Raw genomic sequence first — 22,645 nt, 5'->3', positions numbered from 1 at the left:
GTGTTTCCAATGATAAATCCCAGAGGAAGGTGTTGTACATTTAGCTATAATTGTGATATTAAATTTTCATATTTGTTCACGTGTGGAGGTGGTTTTTGTCATTATCAGCCCGGTAATAAGAGAGATGTATTAAGTTTCACTGCTGGTGATCGTCTGGGAAACATTAAGATTCTGTGCTCATCATTACATTTTATTGGTTGTTCCCTCTGTGTCTTTGATGGGTTGGTATCAGATGGAAATTGGTTTGTGGGGGATAAAACCCCTCAGCACTCTAGATGTCTTCATTTAAAACCTGTAATGTTACCTATTGTTTATGAAAATAGGCCTAATTAATAATTAACCCACAGCTAATGACTAATTATGCATGGCAGAAAATGGCGTTGCTCTTAGAGAAGCATGATGCATTCATTTAGATGATGTACAATGTAATCACCAGGGCCCTCATTTATCAACCGTGCGTACGCACAGATCTGTGCGTAATGCGTGCGTAAGAACATTCCCACGCAAAGTATGGAATTTATCAACTTGTACTTGTGCTTAGGAACGTGCGTAAATTTAAGCACAACTCTGACCATGCGTACACACAAAATCTAGTGGTAGAACAGTGAAACTACAAATAGAACCCAGTGGAGGAGTCACAGTGTTCAGCAATCTCAAACTTCACACATGTTCCCTGTTTCCTAATTAAAAAAAATTCTCAATTAGTAATTTAGCAGACATTTTGAATGATTGGTGTGACAAGCTATAAAAGTATGCAGGTAGATTTGTGTCGTTATTATTCAATCAAAAAATATATTTTCAATTAAAAAAAAAAACACTTTTTTTCTTTGATTGAAAATGTTTTTTTTTATTATTGAAGTGAATGTTTTTTTTATTGAAAATATATTTTTTGATTGAAGAATAAAGACACAAATCTACCTTCATATAAAAGACAGCTTTTTTATTTCTCAGTGATCTTTCCTCTGACCAACAGAATTAACAGTAGTTGTTACTTTCTCCTACGCAGCATTTTTTATTTTGTTGGTCACACCTGCATTTAGTGTTCCAAACAGTATTTTTTGGTTTGATTCAACTTCTCCTACAAGTAACTCAATCTCTGTATCAGAGAAACTCCTCTTCTCCGCCCTCTTTGCCATGATTTTGGTGTGGGGGAAAAAATCCATTCACGCATTATTAAAGGGATTGTTGCTACCATATATGGTCAATTGGGGGCGTTTCTGAATGCAAATGACCCAGTTAGGAACAGGTGGGATTTATCATCACTGATTACTTACTAGTGTGCGTACGACCGGTGTCCGCACGCTTGATAAATACGGATTTTTTTGTACTTACACACATTCTAAATTTCATTCCTACGACAGAATTTAGAACCTTTTCTACGCACTGTTGATAAATGAGGGCCCAGGGGTCTCATTTATAACCGTTGCGTACGCACAAAACGGGGCTGAAAGTGGCGTACGTGACTTTTTACGCCAAGGTAGTGATCTATAAAAAACAAACTTGACGGGAGAATGTGCGCAGCTCTAAGCAAACTCTGACCCATGCGTACGCATGGTTTGGAGGAAAAGGGGAATTGGCGACACAGACGGTGTGGTGGTGAACTGAAGTCAGACTCAGGAAATGATGATTGAGAAGAACGATTATGTTTTTATTATCGGCCGTCACACATTTAATTTCAACCCCTATGCGTTAGATCCATGTTTCCACGGTGATTTAATTCAACAGCTCCCTTATTTTGCATCGGACTGGTGTTTCAGAAACATCTTAGAATCTAACTTAAAATTCAAAATCAAAATTCCCTCTCTATATTTAATCACCACCATCTCTCCGTCATATTGTCCACTCCCAGAGCGCAGGAGGAGGAGAGGACGGGATAAATACATGGTGTAAATAACTACATGTTCCTATGATACTGTGAACGTATGATCGAGAGTCAATTCAATCTCAAACCCTGGAGAAAAAAATCCAGTAATCGTTCCCACAATTGTTACATTCTGTTTTCTTGTTATCAAGAGAAGTGTCATGTTTGATCATTCCTCAGAATGTAACTGATTCTGCTAATTATTCAAAGTTTTATCGATCAGTCTAATTACTGTAATACAGCGGTGAGCCCCGTGCGTAATTCTGCACCACGGCACCGCTGGAGGAGAAAGGAGGGAGAGGGAGACCATGATGAATGGTTAATAACTCGTTTCAGATTAGAACTATTGTCATTGTTTTAACTATGTGCCGAACCGGGTCCAGCATGTGAGAGGCAGCGCACCAAAACAACACCGCGTGCGCTCTGAGCCGCTGACGCCGTTAACAGCTGCAGCAACACGCCACGTCGCCACTTTCACACCTGCAGCTAATTCACAACACCGACAGAACAACAGCACGTCAGGCTCGTTGACATGCAGATCGCATTCATGTGGTGGTTTGCATTGACCATCTACGGTTAAAACAGGGCGTGTACAGGGCGGAACGTGAAGCTGATTCAGCGGCGCACACTTGTAGGAGATCTCTGATTTATAAAGGGAAGTTTGCTTGCAAGTGTGCGTACGCAGGGTTTTATAAGTCTGAATATTTACTGGCGCACGCAAAACCTGGCTTTTGGGCGTACGTACACTTTTAGTAACGATCCCACGCACAGTTTTATAAATGAGACCCCAGGGATGTTTGTTGACAGGTATGGAGACGAGTTGTGCTGATAATTCACTAATTGGTTTCATATTTTGTGAGGAGATGTGTGTCTCTGTAGGCTAATATCTGATCAGTGCTAATGGCAAATAGCTTCATATTTTCAGTTCCCCTCCGCAACACATCAATTTCCTGAGATTATAGCTGAACAACATGGAACTAAGGAAGAACAAAGGAGAGAGTGTACTGTATGCTAGGGTTAGGCTCAGAGAAAGTTAAGCTAATGAAAGCTCAATGAAATAAAGGGTTTTAATGTTTACAGTTAATTCAATTTTATATCAAAGGTGTCATAAGTTATCATGGTCTCACTTTTGAGAGCCATACTGTCATGATGTGTTCAGTGTTGCAATCCAGGCTTTTTGCCATTTAATTGATACCAACAGCAATCATTGATAAGTGTGGCAGGAAGACACTACAGCACACGTTGCCTCTTAGGCATACATACTGTGTTCTGGAGTTTCTCTTTTGCCTAAAAAGGTGTTAAAGGTTCGTTGGATGTTTGTTTTTGTCATCATTCATACCAAAAAAAATCTAGCCTGACACACAGAGAGAAATATTTGTTCCTGATTGGCCCAGACAGTAAAGTAAACCCATCCATTGTTGGAGCTGACATGTTTACTGTTGCCTTGCTGTGTTATTGTTACCTCAGACTTCCCACAGGCCTCCTCATAGAGCACTGGTTCATTCCTAGAATAAATATGGACGGAGCCTGATTGGCGAGCTGCAATCTGATCTGGACGAGGACTGAGATGATAAGATGTCTGACTTGATCTCTTTTATATTTGGACGCAAAGATTGACTGTTTCCCCTGGCACAGTTGGGACTCCCATCAGTCCGTGTTCCACAGACATAAATGCATTTCCTTATGAGAAATGTCATTTTGGTCCATACATCAGTTCCAAAGATACTCGGTGTTGGTGGTTTGGGATGCAGACGTGCCCCAGGGAGAGCCTGGTGGTGAAAGGAACTCTGGGAAAGCTCTGAGGCTGGGTCACTGGTCCGACCTCTGGTTCAGGAAGTGGTTTTGGTGCCTTCTAGCTGATTTGTTTGCCTGGGTCTAGCATCAGGACTTTCACTTGACAGAGCATATGAAGAAACAATCCTAGATTCACCTCACTCAAGGAGAAACTGATGATATTTTAGAGGTCAAAGGTCATGATGCTTTTTTATTTCATCAGGTGGATAATAATTAACCGAATAAACAAGGTTAGGACTGAGTAGATTTCACAAAAACATGTGAATTTAGTTCTAGCTTTAGCTAAGGTCATCCAGAGCTGTCTCAGCTAGATGTTGGCCTGTTTGGCTGTGTCATAAAGAGTGTGAGTCAGTTGCCTTGGACAATATGATAAAATGGCTTAAGTCACAAAAGTAGATTAAGCTGTGATATTGTTTACAAAATAATAGTGAAAGTTGACAGCAAAAACAGAACAAAAACCATGGCCAACTTGGAAAAGTTAACCGTGACCTTCAGAGAACCCGAGAGCCCTGTTGGCCAGAGGCTTACAACCATGCCAGGGGCCTCATTTATCATTGTGGATACACGCTTTTTTACACGCTCTTTCCCCCATTTTGTGCGTACGCACTTTTCTCCGCCTAATTTGGGATCTATCAAACCAAAACTTGTCGGGAGTAAGTGCAAAAATTTACGACCAGTCCGACCATGGCGTACCGGCATTTACACGCTTTTTGAAGAACAGGAGGAATTGGCGACACCGCTGCAGAGTCAGAGAACTGCAGTGTGAGAGGGAGAGAGGAGCGCGGACACTGTTTGAAGTGTTGAAGTAGCAAGTGGTGGTGATGATGACCCCCCCCCCCCACCACCACCACCACCACCACCACCGCACACGTGTTGACGTCGGCACTTTACATGAAAAGCACAGCGACTCAGATTTTTCCCCTGTGCATTTACACTAGTTTGCTCCTAAATACTGGCTTTATAAAACGAATTTCGTTTTCTTTTGATATCATATTGATATTTTCACCCTGCATTTAGGCTACACCTCTTCCACAACCAGTCTGTCCAGTCTGGAAAATAATTTCTGCGACGTGCCTGTGTTAAGTAGCCAGACTGGACACACACAAGCAAGCAGCAAGCACAATAATGTCGGCGCAAATCAAAGCAAATGAGAAAACATGATCGATATTTTTTGTGTGAATAATATTTATTGTATTTAACAAAAATGGGTGCTGCCCAACATCATTTTAGGAAAAGTCACAGACTGGTGGACTTCAATGTTTTTTTTTTTTTTTTTTTAATATATAGCTATGCACAAATGAAAATCAAAGTCGTCCAGTGAACGGCAGTTGGGGGTTAGTGGAAAGGGGTGCAAAGTAGTACTGACTGGCAGTGGAAACCCTGCTTTAAATTATTATGACATAATCTAAAATAAGGGGCAGAATAAATATGATTCTTCTTCTTTCTGTTCTGTTTCATTTAGATTTGGGAGTTTTTTGTATTTATTGTAGCCTTTCAATGCAAGATGATGTTTCTGACTGATATTGCCGTGTTACCGTGTATCTCGCTTTCAGAGAAATTCCGTTTCTTTCTCCGCTCTCCGTCCGTCTGTTGTCTTCACCGTCTTCCACTGACGTCATTCCACACGTTTCCAGAGTGCACATGGCTACTTAATATGCACGTAACTGATTTGCATTGACCACATATGGTTGTATGGGGCCGTTTAGGGGGCTGGGTATGAGGCGTGTTCTCATCCACGCTTTTCTCAGGTCCGGTGTGATCTATCAAGGGAAATACCGTGCAGCCGTGTGTACGCGGAGTTTGATAGATCTGAAAAGAGTGTATATTTTTTGGTCGTACGCACATTTTGCCTTTCCGTCGTACTGAAAATTTAAGAGGACTTTTACACGCTCTTTGATAAATGAGGCCCCTGGCCCTTCCACCAATCTAATCAATTAGCATCCAAACAAATAGAACTTATCACAATTTCTCAGTTCAGTAACCTCCATAAGTCTTAAACCATATCATGGCCTCTCTAATTGAGACACAAACACCACCAGCACAGCGCAGAGTGGGAAGTGCAACAACACTAGTTACAGGAAATAATAGTGTTAAATGTTTAATCTCTTGTTTATGACAGATACGACTACACACACCGTAACATGTGTATGGTAATCCATCGATCCACTGATCAAAGGCTTCAAATGCACGACCGGGAGGAGGCTCAGCAGCACAGCAGACGTGACCAGTCTTGCAGATTTGCTAAACGATGCAATTAAAAATTGATGAAAGTCGTATTTTGATCAACATTATGTTTCAAATTAACTATTTGACTCGTAAACCGTGTAATAAGGGGGATAATGTATGGTTGGTCGGTTGTTATGAAGAAATAAACCCCTTCAGGAAGTATGAAACCCTTCCATACTTCCTGTCGGGGTTTATTTCTCCATAACAACCTCTGAACTATACATTATTCCTTACTTGATATACACTAAAATTGGGCACCAACATGAAAATAAGCCGACGATGCTCCATGATGCAAGGAAGTTGTTTTACTCGCCTAAACTGTCTGACCAATAACCAAACGGCATTTGTGGCCATGTGACTTTTGTTTACATTGGACCGTTTGAGTTTGGCCTTTGTGAATGCAAACCGCACCAATTGAAAGTCTACTGTATCATACTTGCGTTGGTTCGGATCAGATACCTGACCTTTAGGTCTGAACCCGCCCTAACATTCCTCCTATGCTGTGTGGAGTTTGCACATTTCCTCCATCTCAGCAGCACAGCTGGCCTGGATGACGTGAGCTGATGTGACATGAACACAATGGGAACAGAACATGGCTGCAGCTGCTCTGCATTGGGAGACCTGTCCAGCCAGTAAAGAGGTGTTATTGTAGCCCGAGTGACCAAAGAGCCATGGGTGTCCGTCTGATGACCGTGGGGAATAAACAGAGACTGTCCCAGGAGTGAGGCTGTGCTGGCCCAGAGCGGGGCCATGGCCGCCACTAATTGCTCTTGCTTTGTTTGCAATTAGTCTAACATTCTGCTGCTAATGTGATTAGGTCACTTTAGACAAAAGGATCTTTGGGCAAACACCTCCCAAGGATGATGTGTTTGACATAAATCTGAAAAACTTGGCAGTGCCAAGTTTTCAATGAAACTGATGAAAGTGGATGAGCTTCAGGTGCATACTGGTGTGCAGCTAAGAATGACAGAAACACAATATCCCAGCTGTAGTTGGCTGCAGGGGATTGATTCATTCACAACGCCAAACTCATTAGGAACAGTTGCAAATATTACATTTACTTAACATGGCAGGAAGGTGTACAAGGTATGTGAGTGAGAAAACAGTGGCAGAGAAGCAGCTGGAGTTACCACACATCCCAGAAAATACAGAAACATCCCTGTTTGAACATATTTGGAGCATTGAACCAATACAAGATACAATTAGTGCCACATTTCCATACATGTCATGTCCTTAAAGTGCTGTGAATAACGTCATGTCAGGTTAAACCAAACTGTTTATCAGTGAGCAGGAGACAGGAGCGCTGTGCAGTGACAGCTCACCTGGTGGAGCTCATGCCCAGCAGCCTGACGTTCTCCTCATCACTGTGGAAAATGTTGGGCTTTGTGGTGACGATGGGATGTCATCGTCTCATATCCTCTTAGTTGTGAGGTGATGGGATCGTAGTGTTAGTCCCACAGCCAAAGTGTCTCTGCTGATACTTGTGTTTGTCCACAGTGAAGTGGAGCCGCCTGTCAGACTTCTTCTCAGACCAGACAAGGTTTGTCACTGAGACCAGTCGACTGCAGAAAGCATGTTGTAGTGGATGGATGGTTCATCCTTCAGTCCAATTGAATGAAGCTGAAGATGTTCCCTTTATAAGTTCTTGAGATATTAGATTCACTAGACCATACTGTTTTATCAGGTGACTGTGACTGTGACCTTTCACAAGCCAGACTCTAATCACTTTGTTTTATTACCAAATGTATTATTCAAAGTTCTTCAATTCATTCAGAGATGTTATTCACCAGGCCAAACCTGCATTTTGTAATGTCAAGTTGATCAAACATCAGCTCACAGCTGTTAGGATGCAACTTCAGTGTTTTTCTAATAAATTTACAGCTTTAATCTTGGAGAATATCCAAATGTCTTTCTTGTAAATGTGCAACTTTGATGTCAGAGATAATTTTATCAGAATATTTCCCCCTCCTCCTGGCTCCCTAAATAATTATTTTTCTCTCTACAGTGGTGTTGTACTGTTTCCAATGACCAGTTTATGCAACATCTTAATTTGAAATAATAAACTACAGTGAATGAGGTTGGTAATATGAGTCATTGTGAGTTTCTGTCTTATCAGCCTCCCTCTCACTGCACACCGTCAGTGAATCACTTGGCTTCTCGCAGCGCTGCACACTACTCCAAACCTGTAGTGAATATGGGCCTCAGTGTCGGTACAGCTGCGCGCCAACAAAGGCTCCTTTCTGCCATGTGTATATTTCCTCCCAGTGGCAGTGAAAAGCAGGAGATACAGTTACCTCTAATGAGGAATGGACTTCACACCCCATTGGTTATCCTGTTTACCTGGAATCCAGGCCACTGTAACAGAAACAGCAGCGAATGACCTGAGGAATTCAGAAGATGTGTGTCAGTCAACAGCAGCGCAAATGATCTGCTGCTGCTCTGCTCTCTGCACATCCACACAGTAATTACAGACATCACTCTTCTTCCTTCTCCTGAAAACACAGTAAGACCCTGTGTCCTACAAATTAACTTTATTTACAACCAAGGAACGTAGATTTGGCCTTTACACTGGGGACACAGCAGTCCCTCTAAAACAAACAATGATGTGTATTTGATCTAAATTAACTATACACTGTAGCAAATCAAGGATTAAATAAAGTTAACCTTTACTGTTAAACTGTGCGTGCATTTACGTGTCCAATATCAAAGTTACCACACCTTCCCCTTTGATTTCACAACAAAAACTAAACCAATTTCCTGTTCATCCAGTCATGTGTTAGCATCAATAGTCTACAGTCTGTTCACACTGGTTGCGAGGCGAATCTTCTCGTGCGAGTTTGACCAGGGGAGTACTATATTTGTGTAACATGCATTACTCATGCATATTCGCCCGAGGAGGAGATAAATCAGAAAACCAAACGCCGTCGTGTCTGGATTAATAAATAAATAATATAATCTAGAGGAGCACACAGCTCAGCGAATTTCCCCACCTTCTCCAGGAGCTGTGTCCAGATGACGGCCGCTTCCATCGTTGTTCACCATGACCTGTTGGGTATACTGTAGGATCAGTCTCTCGGCAGGACACCAACTACCATCTGCCTGTCCATTTACGCTAACACTCCTAGTGAGTGGCAGTGGTGTATGTAAATCCTGGTGTGAATGTACCATAATGAAAATGTACCCTCTCATAACATAATTAGTTTTCCAGCAGCCTTATTTGTTGTAGCTGATTATGAGAAGAAAATAGTCCTGGCATGGATAGATGATGCTTTTTGCTCCAGTTCAGTGGCACAGCTCTTCCCTCCTTTGTGTCCCTCTCATAGGCAGCAGCTCAATAAGACACAAAGACACAGACACCGGCCTGGACTCAAGTGGACCACTCAGGCCCATTGGGAGTCACTCAGGCACATGACAGCTCTTGTGGATAAGTGGATTCTTAGTGTGAAAACTTTCTTGTTGGTGTGTGGTAGTGTACATCTAACAACTGGTGAAAAAGTCAAACAAACAAAGTCCAAGTTTACTCAGATCACTGCATGTGCATCGTAACATATTGGTAGTTTGACTGGTGTGGTTTTCATGGGTGCTCAACTTGGAATAATTGTGTAAATGACAACAGATGAGTGAAAGTTTAGCTTTTTTTGATGGTTTCCACCGAAGAGAGCACAAAATGAAATTTGGTCAAATGGAATCAGAGGTATTAGAGGAGGCAGATAAACATGTTGAGCTACAGGGAAGAAGAAGAAATGCTATGGGAGAGTATCTGTGAGAAAGTAAATGTTTGTACAAGAAGAACAACAGATGAAGATCACAAGATATAAAGTGAAGAACAAAAGACCAAACTAAATAATAATAAAACCTCTGCTAGGGGAGAGATACCTCTAACCAGTGTTGTGCTGGTCACTTTCTGTGGTGAGCAGGTAACTGGATCCTACAACGATAAGCAGTCGCTGCAGGAACAAAATTCAGTCTGCAGTAGCCTACTTTAGGATGGATTGTCAGTCACTGTGCATCCATAATCATTATAATTCCCAATCAGTCTTGTGCTGTGTGAAACAAGGACTGAAGCTCTCTTCAGCTTTTGACCAGGTTTTTATTCCCTGTGTGACAGCATGGAAACACACTGGTCAGTTCAGCTCTGCAGAAAATTTTGCATGTTAGCTTAACATACAGTACGAGCTAATGAAGCTAACTATAAACATTTAACAACAAAGTAACCAATTTGGCCACTTTCTGTTATCTAACTGAGTATTATATCATGTTAGCTGTGCTACTGCATTACGTTCTTTTGACCGCTGAGGAGAGGCCTGCCAACCAGTGAGAATCCATAAACAACCCTAAATATGATTGGCTGACAAGTGGAATTAACAACAAAACTTTGTTTCACATGGAGTGTGAGCTGTCTGTGGCACAAGTGTTAAAGTGAGACACTCGGCCTGCTGGCCTCCAGCTGACCCGCTCTGATGGTTGGTGCTCTGGTGAAGGAGATTGTAAATGCCATGGTCACACAGACACGCACAATCTCAGAAATTTGCTTTCAGGCTGGGTGACTTGCAATACATGCTACATTTACCTTTTTGCATTTTCTCCTTTTTCACACAAGGTCATTAAAGCAGAAGTAAGTGATCCGGTCGTTTTGGCTAATGCTGCGTTCCAGGCAGGCTTTTGAAACCGTAAATTACAGCTTCAAGTCACAACTTACGACTTTGTAGCGTTCCAGGCAACCCACTCGTGTTTTTCCGACCTGTTTTACCTGTGAAAGTCACTATAACGGCCACTCGTAACTTCCGACCCGTGAACTCGTACCAGATCGAAATGGTACAACTTCACAGGTCGGAAAAACACGAGTTACGGGCTGCCTTGAACGCACCATAACAGTCCTCGTCCCTACGTCACCACATTCACTGCGTCCCTTGGCTGCACACACAGCCCTGCATGCCGTTCTCTCTCCTCATTGGATAAAAACTGTAGGATACGAGAAATGTTTTCTCCTCGGCTCAGAGCAGAGCAGAGTGACTGACAGACCCGTGTTTCGGTCCAAACACTCTATGTAAGTGATTGCTGTCGGAAGATATAACTATTTAAGACTTATATTAACACAAATTTATCACTTACTTCTCCTTTAAGACAAACACGAAACTGTTTGAAAGAATCAATCCTCATTGTGCTGCATTATTGGTCAGCTTGTAAATCTGTTTGTGGGTGATATCAAGGTTACTCATGTTTTTATGCACACAATTAATAGGGTTAGGGTTTGTAAATGTGTTTGTTGACATAGGTTTAGAAGCAAATTAACCCAACTTTCTTTCTTTCTTTCTTTCTTTCTTTCTTTCTTTCTTTCTTTCTTTCTTCACAAGCAAGAGATGAGATTTCTGTCCCGTGTTGAATAAGGGATTCAGTGTTCAGTGTCAAACCGGTGTGTGCAGGTTCTAACAGACGGTGATGCACAGATGATGGCCTTCTAATTTAGTCTAAATGAAGGAGATCAACATTTCCGTGCAGGAGATTGCCTGTTGATGGTAAACCATTAAAGCAGTGAGTCACTGCCCTGCTGGGGATGTTGTTTCTATCTGATGGAGGCTGATGCTCACACTAACCAGCCCATGAGAGAGAAACAGCTGGTGATGAACCTGGAGGCTTTTTGAACTCTGGCTTAATGATTTGGAAATGTTCAAATAAGGATTAGCATTTAGATGAAAATGATATCACAGTGGTTTGGGTCTTGGTAGGATAAGTAGACGTGTGTGTATCAGGTCCTCAGCCTGAGATAATCAGCACCGTTATTATCACAGCTTTATTTTTCATCCACACTCAAGGCTCAGTGTGTAGTAAATTACAATCCTGTTTGAAATGAATCCTCCTGGGTAGATTCTGATAACCATGAAGCTGCGTTCAAATTCTGAACATGTCTGTGTCTGTGATTGTCTGCAGCTTTGGTGGTGAGGTTTCTGACCCGACGCTTCATCTGGGAGTACGACCCTACGCTCGGTAAGACAACCAACCACACATCTTTTTCTCTTATCTTCAGCACTGTGACCCCTGCTTATGCTACTACTGCTCCTGTCTCTATAGTTACTGAAACATTAACTGCATGTGGTAGAGTTAAAGCAACAGAGCAATATTCTGTGAAATCATGACAATCAGCTCGCCTGGAAATCCACCTGTAATAGTCCAATATAGTCTACTGGTTGCATTCTTCACAGACCACTGAGACCACTAAAAGAAACATGGTGGACCACCTTGAGAAGCTGTTTGCTTCAAATGTTGGCAACTGCTGTTGTGAAGGCTCCCTAACAGAGACTGGTCACAGCAATCCATTTCAAAAGAGCAACAACCAGTTAGGAAGCTCCATCTGCATCACGTGACATCCAGCAGTCAGTCAAACGGGAGCGTACCTATGTTCCCCGATCGGGTAATATAGGACCCTCTTTTTGAAAAAGGGTCCTCTGTTCCCTGTTTTTCCCAAAAAGGGTTCCCCACTGTTACCGGGGAACAGGACCTTTTTTCAAAAAAAGGGTCCCATGTTCTCCTCTCTCTATCTATCTGGCCTGTCTAGCCTCTACCTGGTCTTTTTACTAAACTTAACCAACTCCTTTCTTCATTGCCTAAACCCAACCAATGGGACAATTACACTTCTCACTCAAAGTCACAACTCAACTTCTCACTCAGAAATAGGCAAAAAATATGCCAAGTCACTCACAACTCCACTTCCTGCTATACAGTAGGTACAATACCTGGATACAAAAATACCCCCCCAAAAAAAACAAAAGTTCCGGACACAGCGGGGAACATAGGACCCTTTTGGGGAAAAGTGGGAAACATAGGACCCTTTTTTAGAAAAAGGGTCCTATGTTCCCCAGTTCCATAACAAGTGGGGAACATAGGACCCGGATGATCCCAGTCAAACAATATTTCCTTTAGAAAAAGAAGAATAAAATCAGCGAGGCCAGAGCTGGACCTCTGATCTCTGTAATACACTCAGCTCCATCCCTCTTCCTGTCAGCTGTCTCTGCTCCTCTCACCACGAGACATGGCTGTTGCTCTCCAACCTCCATCCATCCATTAGCTGTACCACTTATCCGCTTGGCTGGAGCCAATCCCAGCTGACATACGTAGGTCGAGGGCAGGGTTCACCCTGGACAGCACCCCAGTCTATCACGGAGACAAACAACAACACACACACTTTCACATTCTCACCTAAAGGCAATCTAGAGTTGCCAGTCAACCTAGAGTGCATGTCTCTGGACTGTGGGAGGAAGCTGGAGAACCTGCAGAGAACCCATGGACCCTGGTCTTCTTGCTGTGATGTACCAGTGCTCACTGTGCTACCCCTGCTCTCCAACACTCCCTTTATTTTTCACAGTCCGTATTGCAATAATCAGTGCCATCACAAAACCAGGTTACCATGCACAAAATAAAACTGCACACAAAATGTAAAAAACATAAAAAGATTGATAATTATATACCAATCCTTCATTTGTGTGACATAGAACAAAATCAATAAAGACCCCAGGAGAAAAAAGTAGAACTGAACGGAGAGAGTCGGTGTTAGATAACATAGCTACCTTCAGCAGTGAACAGCAAACAATTGGTCTTTTTTTATATAGTGATGGCAAATGAGTCGATTCCATAAAGTGTAATTACGGAGTACAAGTTCTTTTCATTTCCTGCTTGGTTGGAACATGTCAGAGTGCAATTAGAAAAACACAAATGGACTGAACGTATTCTCCTTTTGAATCAGTCGTCTCGTTGTCTAACAACATGATGATCACAATCTGGTGTCCACTGTCCATACTGTGAATGAGAGATCAACAAGATATTTCATAGGAATATCTGAGCTCTGAGCTCTCAGTTAATCCCATGCGTGAGGTGAGGAGCGCACCAACACTCACCATGGCAACAGATGGATACAGAATCCAGTGGAGCCAGATGAATGAATGTGTACCATATAGGCACGTTTAAAAAACAGCAGCAGTGAAAGAGTCTGGTGGGTAAAGTCAGTTAGTTCAAACTATTATTTTGTTCAATGCCATTTATGACACATCATTTATCAGACCTTAATTTCTTTAATTGATTTAAAAAGCTGGAATCGGCTGTAGAAGATGAAGTTAGAAATGAAACAGGTCAGGCAGATGTTTATAGATCTGTGATTGTAACTCAGATTCTGACCCAGGATCAGCTGGGATTTAGAAGAGCTCTTTTCCAAAACGCGATAAACGCCAAATTTAAAAAAAATGAGTTTGTCACGCCATTTTGCTGTGTACTGAGCCTATTACACTGCTCCATCAACGTATCACGTCAAATCGCTACATTTCCCTGTTTAAAAGGCACCGCAAGATGCAGTTTCCCTCCAAACCGCGATAAGCGCCAAATCTATTTTTAGCCAAAACGCGACATCTCCTCCCTCTCCTCAGAATTCTATGAGCAGCGCTCCATGCAGTCCAACATGGCGGTGCTCTGAACCCAGGTCTGTTTTCAGTCATTCATTCAGTAGTTTCTGGGTTCTGTGTTAATTACTGTATCTGTTTATGTGGTGGACACTGTGCCGTTAAGTATACCCCCACAGCCCCCGCATACCGTACGAGCCCCGCCCCCGCCTGTAACGCCGCGTGTCCTCCGAATCAACAATCGATTTTTTTTTTTTTTTTTTTTACAGCAAAGACGTCGTTTTGTTTACAGCAACATGTGCTCACATCATGATAGCGTCTGTATTTTGACCATTAAAACTTTCATAGTCCATAGTTCTCTTTGTTTAACATGTAAAGAGACAGACATCATTACCGCCCCCCTCCCTCCCCCCGACGTGCGCGCACGCACGCACGCACACACACACACACACACACACACACACACACACAGAGAGAGAGAGAGACACGCAGCACCTCAGTGATGTTCTCATGTCATGTTGGTTGGTTTTTCAAGACAGAAACCATCAATTTTTGTTTTTTTAAATGTGGATTTATAGCGTTTTGAGAAAAAATAAAATAAACTTTGAGTTTTTAATCAACAATATTGTTGTTTGATTTAATAATCATTGTTCAACATGTCCAGACTGAGCCAACAATCATTTTAACAGGATAAATTGAATATTAACAAAATGGGTGGGTCTAGGTAAAAAATGTCATTTTCTGGAAAACTATTAAAATGGATTTATAGCGTTTTGGAAAAGAACTCTAAATATCTTTGAGATAAAACATGAGTATAAAAGTTTAAAAATGTAGTATCAATGATTTCAACATGTATTCCATTTATGTACAGCAATGGAAATACTGTTACAGAAACCTACACATGGTTTCTAGAATAGAAAGCCAGGACTCAGAGTTTTCACTGAAGCCACCCTCTGAGCTGTGATGTCTCTTTTTTGGTGACATATCTACAAAGCATAAAACGTGTTGGCAACAGAGGAAATGGAGACATTTAATATTTTTGCCAGGGCTTGAAGTCCGGACTGACAGATAACTGACTGTGTCAGCACACTGATCTATCACCACTTCCTCCATATCTGTCAGTAAGTGTAGTATTTGTGCATGATGTGGGCCTCACACAGTCCGGCCAGCACGACTAACTCAGTTACCTCTGAGAAGACACACGGGGATGATCTAATGTGATGTCACTCTAAGCACAGAGCTTCATCTGAGATCCCACATAAAGGGCCTGACTTACCAAAGGTTTGCATGTTTATGTGTTATCATGAGATGTTCTAATGATCCTTTTGTGCTGCGTTTTAAAATTGATGCCTGTTTTTGCGCTTTTTGTTGGCATCACATCCCACTCCGAGTTAACCCAATCAGCATCGAGTAACTCTCAATCCCTACCTGATAGTTTTTCGGGGCTGCTCTGAGGGACACACACCAACAACCCCTGCCCCGTAAAATTACCCTGAAGTTCCTACAGTGGAAACGGGGCTTGTATCTGGTCTAACGGCCCTAAATTCCCTGGTGAGAGGAACCAAAGAGGGTGGGTCAGTGATGAGGTCACTCCTGGTCCCAGAGCTGAGCAGCCAGGTACTGGAGAGGGAGGAGAGGTGCGCATCCAAGGAGACCCATGGTTTGTGTTATATAGCCTTTAGGCCTTAAGACAGAACACCTGAGGACCGGCTTTTGTTGTCTTTTGGAAACTCCAAAATCAGCCTTTAGTTCATCCAACAGCTCCAAAATGACATGGCTGAGAGATGGTATGTCTGAATTATTTTTTCTTCTGTCATTGGATTGTTGCAGACAGCAGCCATCAACTAAATTCAGTCACAATCATACAGTAGCCGTTGATTCCAGCCTTAGTAAATCACACTGTATGTGCTGAATCATGCTCTTTACATTTTCTCCTCCCAGTATTTTGCACACCTTGGCAGAAATTCCCATACTGAATATTAATTATGCAATTAATATGCTTTATAATTAAAGCAAAGATGTAAATGGACAGTGCTGGTTGTTTCGCACATTTGAAAAACCCAATCCTCAGTGAGCACTGTTAGTAAACCAGCTTGCACATTTGTTTGCAGGTGATTTCAAGTGTCTACACACAGAGACCTTTAGTAGATCAGGTCCTTTAGTGTTCACTCAAATATAAGTATAGGGACAATGCTGTCATCCCAAAGGCTTGGTAGTGTTATTCTTGTCCCTCCCTCTGAACACAGCATATGTTTTTTTTGTGTTGCTGTGTGTGTCTTATGTGTGCATTGTACGAACTCCAGCCACTTTGCATGTTTCTGAAAGCAGGAAAAGAGCAATAACTGCTTCCTTGGTTACCACAAGAGCTGGCGTCACAACCGAGAGAGCACAGCTCGAGGTTCATAATGGGAATAACAGCACGGCTGGAGGTTGTCTGTGGCCAATCACACCGCCGTTCTAAAATTACCCATGAAGTAGTCTACACATTATTAAAACCCTGTGAGTGCAGGGAGCTGGCTGTATAAGTGCACGATTACAGGCAGTGAGCTCACCATTCATCTGCATTCATCACTCTCCAAACAAGCACACATTTGTTAAGTTTGATGCCAACAAAGGGACATCAGAGGTGTCCAAGAGTGAGATTTATTGCTGGTATTGCTGGCCAACAATTATTATTATTATTATGCAAGACTAAAAAAAACTAAGGCCGCCCGTGTGTTTATGTGTCGTGGGTAATGCTGCAAGTGTGCACAAAGTCCCCAGATATTACAGGATGACCCTTTGGATCTCATCCCTGAAGTATTATGGGAAACAGGAGCTGTGCAGATGGTCACAACACTGCAGCAGTTATTTCCGTCCCACAGACAACAACAGAGAATCACTGAATCTAATATTTGGATCAGAGGATAAACTTCTACTGAAGCTTGGTTCCTCAACAACAACTAACTGTGCTTAAGGTGAGACACTGGGTAAATAGGGTAAACTAACAGACATCACCATGAAACTTCCCCAGTTTATTACTTAGATTAAGACAAATATTTTTTGTATTACAAGTTTTGTCAAATTTTATGTTTAATTATGTAAATGAGGCAATATCTAATTAAATATGTGTTAATTTGCATACATTTGCAGAGCAGGAATCTGAACAGTGGATAAAGCCACTTTCAAAAAATTTTTTATTTTGTTGACATACAGTATTAGAGTCAGAAGTTTTTTTGCATATCTCTTTTTTTATCACCTTGTTAATGAGAAAATATTGTCACCAGACCTAATAGAATAAAATGTTGTATAAATCAGGCTGTGAATGATATATCAACAAACCCCTCTGTAAAAACCTTCAGAATAGAAGGTATAACACTGGAAGGTTTGGTGTCTGTAGGTGCTACTCAGGTGGAGATTTCTAGCTCAGAGTCTGAGGAAAAACTCATTTTGAGAAAACGGCCTTTAAAGACTTAGATTGTTATTGTCATTCGTACTTTTACGATTGGTTGCTAATATGGAGGAAATTACAATTTTTGAATCCCTGATCATTGTTCAGGAGAGACAGGACTCTACAATGATACCTGACATGACAAACAGACAAGGCACAGTTTGTCGCAGTAGCATGTTAACCTTTGGTGAATTTAGGAGAAATCTACAGATGAAAGAGACAAAATGAAGTCAAATAACCACCTTAATGTGGATTTTCTACCATTTCTTTCCACTATTCTGAAAGAAGACGATGATGATAAGGAAGCAAAATAGCCCAAAATCTCAAAATTGATTGGTGCATGAAAAAAACAATGTTTTGCCTGCAGTGTCTCGCCTTAATATTGCATAACGTGTGTGTAGTGATTATGAATATGTGTGAAGGAAGTTACAACAAAGCAGGTGTCGATACTGGAGGAGTTGAACTGACTGCTGTCTCCAGTTCAGATGCTCGGACCCTGCTGTGACACTTCCTCCCTCCGTTCTCTGCCAAGTTAACACAGCCTCCAGGCACCGAGCGCTTCTGACTTCTGAAGGCTGAATTACTCGCTGCCAGGAAAATTACTGCTTTTGTATCTCCCCAAGACTGAAAGAAAGAGTAGTAGTGCTGGTTAAATCACCTTGGGCCGCCCCTTGTCTGTGCACTTAGAAACAAACAGACATGGACACACTGGGTGCTGTTTGTTGTCTCACAGAGTGACGGGTACTGAAATAGGCCGGTGCACTGTGTGAGACTGTGGTTCTCCCCCTCGGAGATGCTCCTTGCACAGCTATAAATCCCCACGCCGGCTCTCAGTGACATTTCATTTGGCGTCACAGGATGCAGTTTATCCCCTGGAGAAGTGAGCGTACTTGGGACGCTGTGGGCAGACGTGCTATTTTAAACTGTCTCCTCAGTGAGAATTTGAACATCTGTCTGTCAGGTCCTCCGGTCCAACTCTTTCTGCACCTCTCACAGTCAGAAACCTCTCTCTGCATCTCATTTTCAGTAGTCAGACATTGTTATTAGATAATATTTATGTTGTTTCTTTTATCAATCAGTATATTCCCAAAGCAGAACCCTAATCTTATTGTTTATACTTATGACAAAAAACGATTGGTAACACTTTATTTGATGCCTATCTCTACAGTATAACACATTATGACCATACTTATGAGTTATAATGCAGTTATAGCACCGTATAACTATAGTTATAAACTCTCATAAATGATCATAATGCTTTATAACAATAAGCATAACACACTATAAAGTATTTTATCATGACTTATAGGGTTAGGTATTATAATACGTTACAATTGTTAGTAACTCGTTGACAATGTCCACATCAATAATGTATTATAAATATAGTTAGAATGTGTTGTAAATTGGCTTATAAACGTGCATAACTATCATTATAAACACTCATAAATTATCATAAGAGTTTATAACAATAAGCATAACACATCATAGAGCATTTTATAATGGTTATAATGAGTTATAGAGATAGGCGTCAAATAAAGTGTTACCAAATATTTTCCAAGTCTGTCAATACATAATTTCATTTGATAAGATTCAGGGATCACTGATTGATATGAGACCATATGATTTGCTGGTTTAACACAATCACTTCTGTTCATATCAAAATCATCAACCAGACACTTAAATGAAATACAATCAAGGATCAACAAGAAGGAACAAGACTTGAACTGTTAAGTATAAATCTTAAGATTCAGATATCAGGAGGAAACAAGTGCAAAATGAAGTCGTGCTGCATGTGCGACTGCCCACAGAAACAGTTCAGTGATGGAAAGAACACTGTGTAGCCAGTGACGTTTTTTCTGGACTTCCTGTGGTTGTAAATGGAGCAAGGCTTTTAAGCTGCCTTGGTTTAAAATGCAGCGTGCATCAAGACATGGCAGGAGAACAGACAGGGCATGACTCAAAGGTTCTCTGAGAAAGAGCTGGATTAAACCCTGTGGTGGAGAAGGATCCTGCAGAATCAGTGCAGTCTTTTCCAGAGGGATCTCATAGCCTCTGCTGCTCTCTGTGAGTGTTTTCCTAGAAATCTCCTGTGCTGGGGCGGTGCGTGGCGCAGTGGTTAGAGTGGCTGCCCCATGTAGAGGCTACAGTCCTCAACGCAGGCGTCCCTGGTTCGAATCCTGCGCCGGGCGGACCTTTCCTGCATGTCATTCCCCCTCTCTCTGCCTCCCCCTTTCCTGTCTATATCACTATGTACTATCAAATAAAAGGCGAAAAAGCCAAAAAAGAAAGAAATCTCCTGTGCTGTCTGAGGTGGAAGGAAAGGTCACAGTCACAGTGCACACCTGTGTTCCTGTGAGAGGGATAAGAAGCTCTTATTCTGCATTTGGGGCCAGTTAGAGGGGAGGCCCGGGTCATGTCAGGTCACTGCAGGAGTCACACAGCGATCATCATCTCCCAGAAACAGCCTGCTAAAACAGACTGAAGGGCTCGGCTCCAGAAAGCAACCAAGGAACGAGGAAAATGACTAAACGGTGGCGACATCCACATCACACACCTGAGGGGACATTTGGAAGACACATGACATGTCTGAATGTGTAAAGTCAGGGAGCAGCTGGCCACACTTTGTTAAAACCAAGTTTTTCCATGGTCACTGTGAATTTGACCTCTGACCTTTGACCTCTAGCCACTAAAATCCAGTCAGTTTGTCCTTGAGGCCACATTATTGTTTTTACAAGGTCTAAACCATGTATTGTGAGTTCACTGTAACTGCCCAGCACCCCAAACACCTGCTGTTCCACTGTCGTCTTCTTACCAACTTTACTATATCCAACACAGCAGCTCACTGTCTGATCACTGTCCTTCATTTTGTGGTCTTTGTTAAGGTTGTGTCCCTTGTCAAACAAGACCAGTTGGTGAACATGGACTGTGTATAAAGACAGATGGTGAGAGCAAAGATGCTCTATTGCTTAAACCATCTTTGGTGAGAGACACAGGTTGTTTACATTGTTGTTGTGACGTACCTCCTTTATTTGCCGGGCAAAAGCTCAGAAAAATCGACAGCTGCGAAAAAAAAATTGTTGCATTTCCACCACGAAACATTTGCGGTCGATGTGAAAGGACCCGTGATGAAAACCAGAATTTGAAAATTTATATTGACGCGCAAATTATTTGTACAAAAAATACGTCCCCAGTGTGAGAGGGCCTTTACTCTTAGTCTGGCCCCTCCCCTGGGACCAGTCTGTCCGGGGAGACCCTACCAGGGCCTAATGCCCCAGACAGCACAGCTCCCAGGATCACTGGGACTCAGACCCCCCCACCACCACAGTAAGTGGCGATACTCCTTTAAACATCATTTCAGTAAACATGTTCCTTCAAGTTGTTGCACACACACACGGCCCTGATATCTGATGAACTAACCCTGAATCATGGGCTTGATGGTCAGTGTCATCAGATGATGACTCAGGATGAACCTTTTGTGTCTTTTTGTGTCTTACAGAATCCACATATCGGCACCAAGCCAACATTGATGATGAGGTTGTTACCATGGAGATTCTGGACACTGCAGGGCAGGTGAGAAATATGACTGCACCATACTGTCAGATCTATAGCCTACATATGAGGAGTTGACACAAAATATAAAGCTTTCATTTCTGTCTCAAAGGTACACAAGAACTTGATGTAACCACAATACAAACTAAATAAATCAATTTGAGGTTAGTTACACTGATAAACTAAATGATATATCTGTGGTATTAAATAGTGACAGTAGGAGTAGGGAAGAGGGGTGTGACAAGACCATGCAATAGGACTCACACGTTATCAGTTTGTGTAATGTCCACATTAAATTATGATTTGCAGGGCTGGGGCCTTAAACCCACATTTTAGTCTCCAAAACATGCTAAATAAAAATAAACGTTTCACCACTGAATGCAAAAAATATTGTGTTCAAAATGTACTGTAGCAACACCACAGAAAAACAGGACTCTGTTAATCCTCTGCTCTTATTTCATCTACAGTATGTGACGATGGTAAATCTGCGCTAAGCTGCAGTCCAACATAACCCATGACTCAAAGTCAGTGTCACTGAGTGAGCCTGACATGAAGACAGCAACTTTCACATTACTCAAAAACACAGACGGAAATAATGGAAGTCACATCGACCTTATTGCCTGGTGGTTTTCCCCACTGTCCCCTTTCTTCTTCTTCCTCCTCTTTAGACTTTTCAATTATGCAATCATTGTATATTACTCAAATAGTATTCACACAGAGTTATAGGATCACTTTTTTTTTTATTTGCACATTGTGCTTATGTAATGTAAAAAGGTTATTATTTTTCTCATCCCCTATTTTTATTGAGACCTTTAAAATCTGTTTTTCTTTTTTCTTTTTAAAGGGATACGGCAACATTTTTTTTCTTTGTGTCTTGCCTCACTCCCGAGTCCATGACAAGCAGATAAACACCATCCTTTCGACTGTGCGTGCAGTAACATGGGGGAGCCCGTATCGCCCGTAATTAGCTTAGCTCAAACGCTGGAAGTGTATAGGTAGTGTTAGCCTGCCTCCACCTAAAGTCATCAGAGAAACTCTAAACAGAAACTGGCGGGCCGATCTTCGTCTCACAGCTGACAAAAGGGTAGGTTAGCTTCCTATTTCAAAGAAGCACAAATTCTATCATCATGGTTTTCTGTATGTAAAGGGCAACAGGTGTTTTATTTTGTGAAAGTAACTGGAAGTGCGTTGGTCACAACAGCTAGCTTGAGTAGCGCCGAATTCGTCCAAACAAAATTGTAAACAGCTGGTATTTAGACAAATTAACGACACACAGCTGAGCTAAACGGCTACTTTCTCGCCTCAAAATGTTTGAAATGTTTACAGAGTTTAGCTAAAATGAAATCAGCTTCTGACTGCTGATTTCGGCTGGGGGTAGGAGGCAGGCTAACACTACCGATA

General features: G+C 41.9%; 1 protein-coding gene across 2 annotated transcripts in view; it reads left to right on the top strand.

Annotated features, from left to right (window-relative positions):
- Window positions 1-22,645, top strand: part of rerg (RAS-like, estrogen-regulated, growth inhibitor) — a gene marked incomplete at both ends in the record, with an annotated part of 37,197 nt that overhangs the window by 12,364 nt on the left and 2,188 nt on the right. Inside the window, 2 exons of one of the 2 annotated variants that reach the window (XM_083999080.1) lie at window positions 11,810-11,866; window positions 21,192-21,265. In XM_083999080.1, coding sequence (XP_083855206.1) covers window positions 11,810-11,866; window positions 21,192-21,265 — 131 coding nt within the window. The remainder of the gene's footprint in view (window positions 1-11,809; window positions 11,867-21,191; window positions 21,266-22,645) is intronic. The other variant, XM_083999081.1, reaches the window with a different exon arrangement.

This window comes from Trachurus trachurus (assembly GCF_905171665.1).
Source record: "Trachurus trachurus genome assembly, chromosome: 23".
NCBI classification, from domain to species: Eukaryota; Metazoa; Chordata; class Actinopteri; order Carangiformes; family Carangidae; genus Trachurus; species Trachurus trachurus.
Note: the sequence above shows the minus strand (reverse complement) of the source record. Positions and strands in the feature narration are given on the sequence as shown.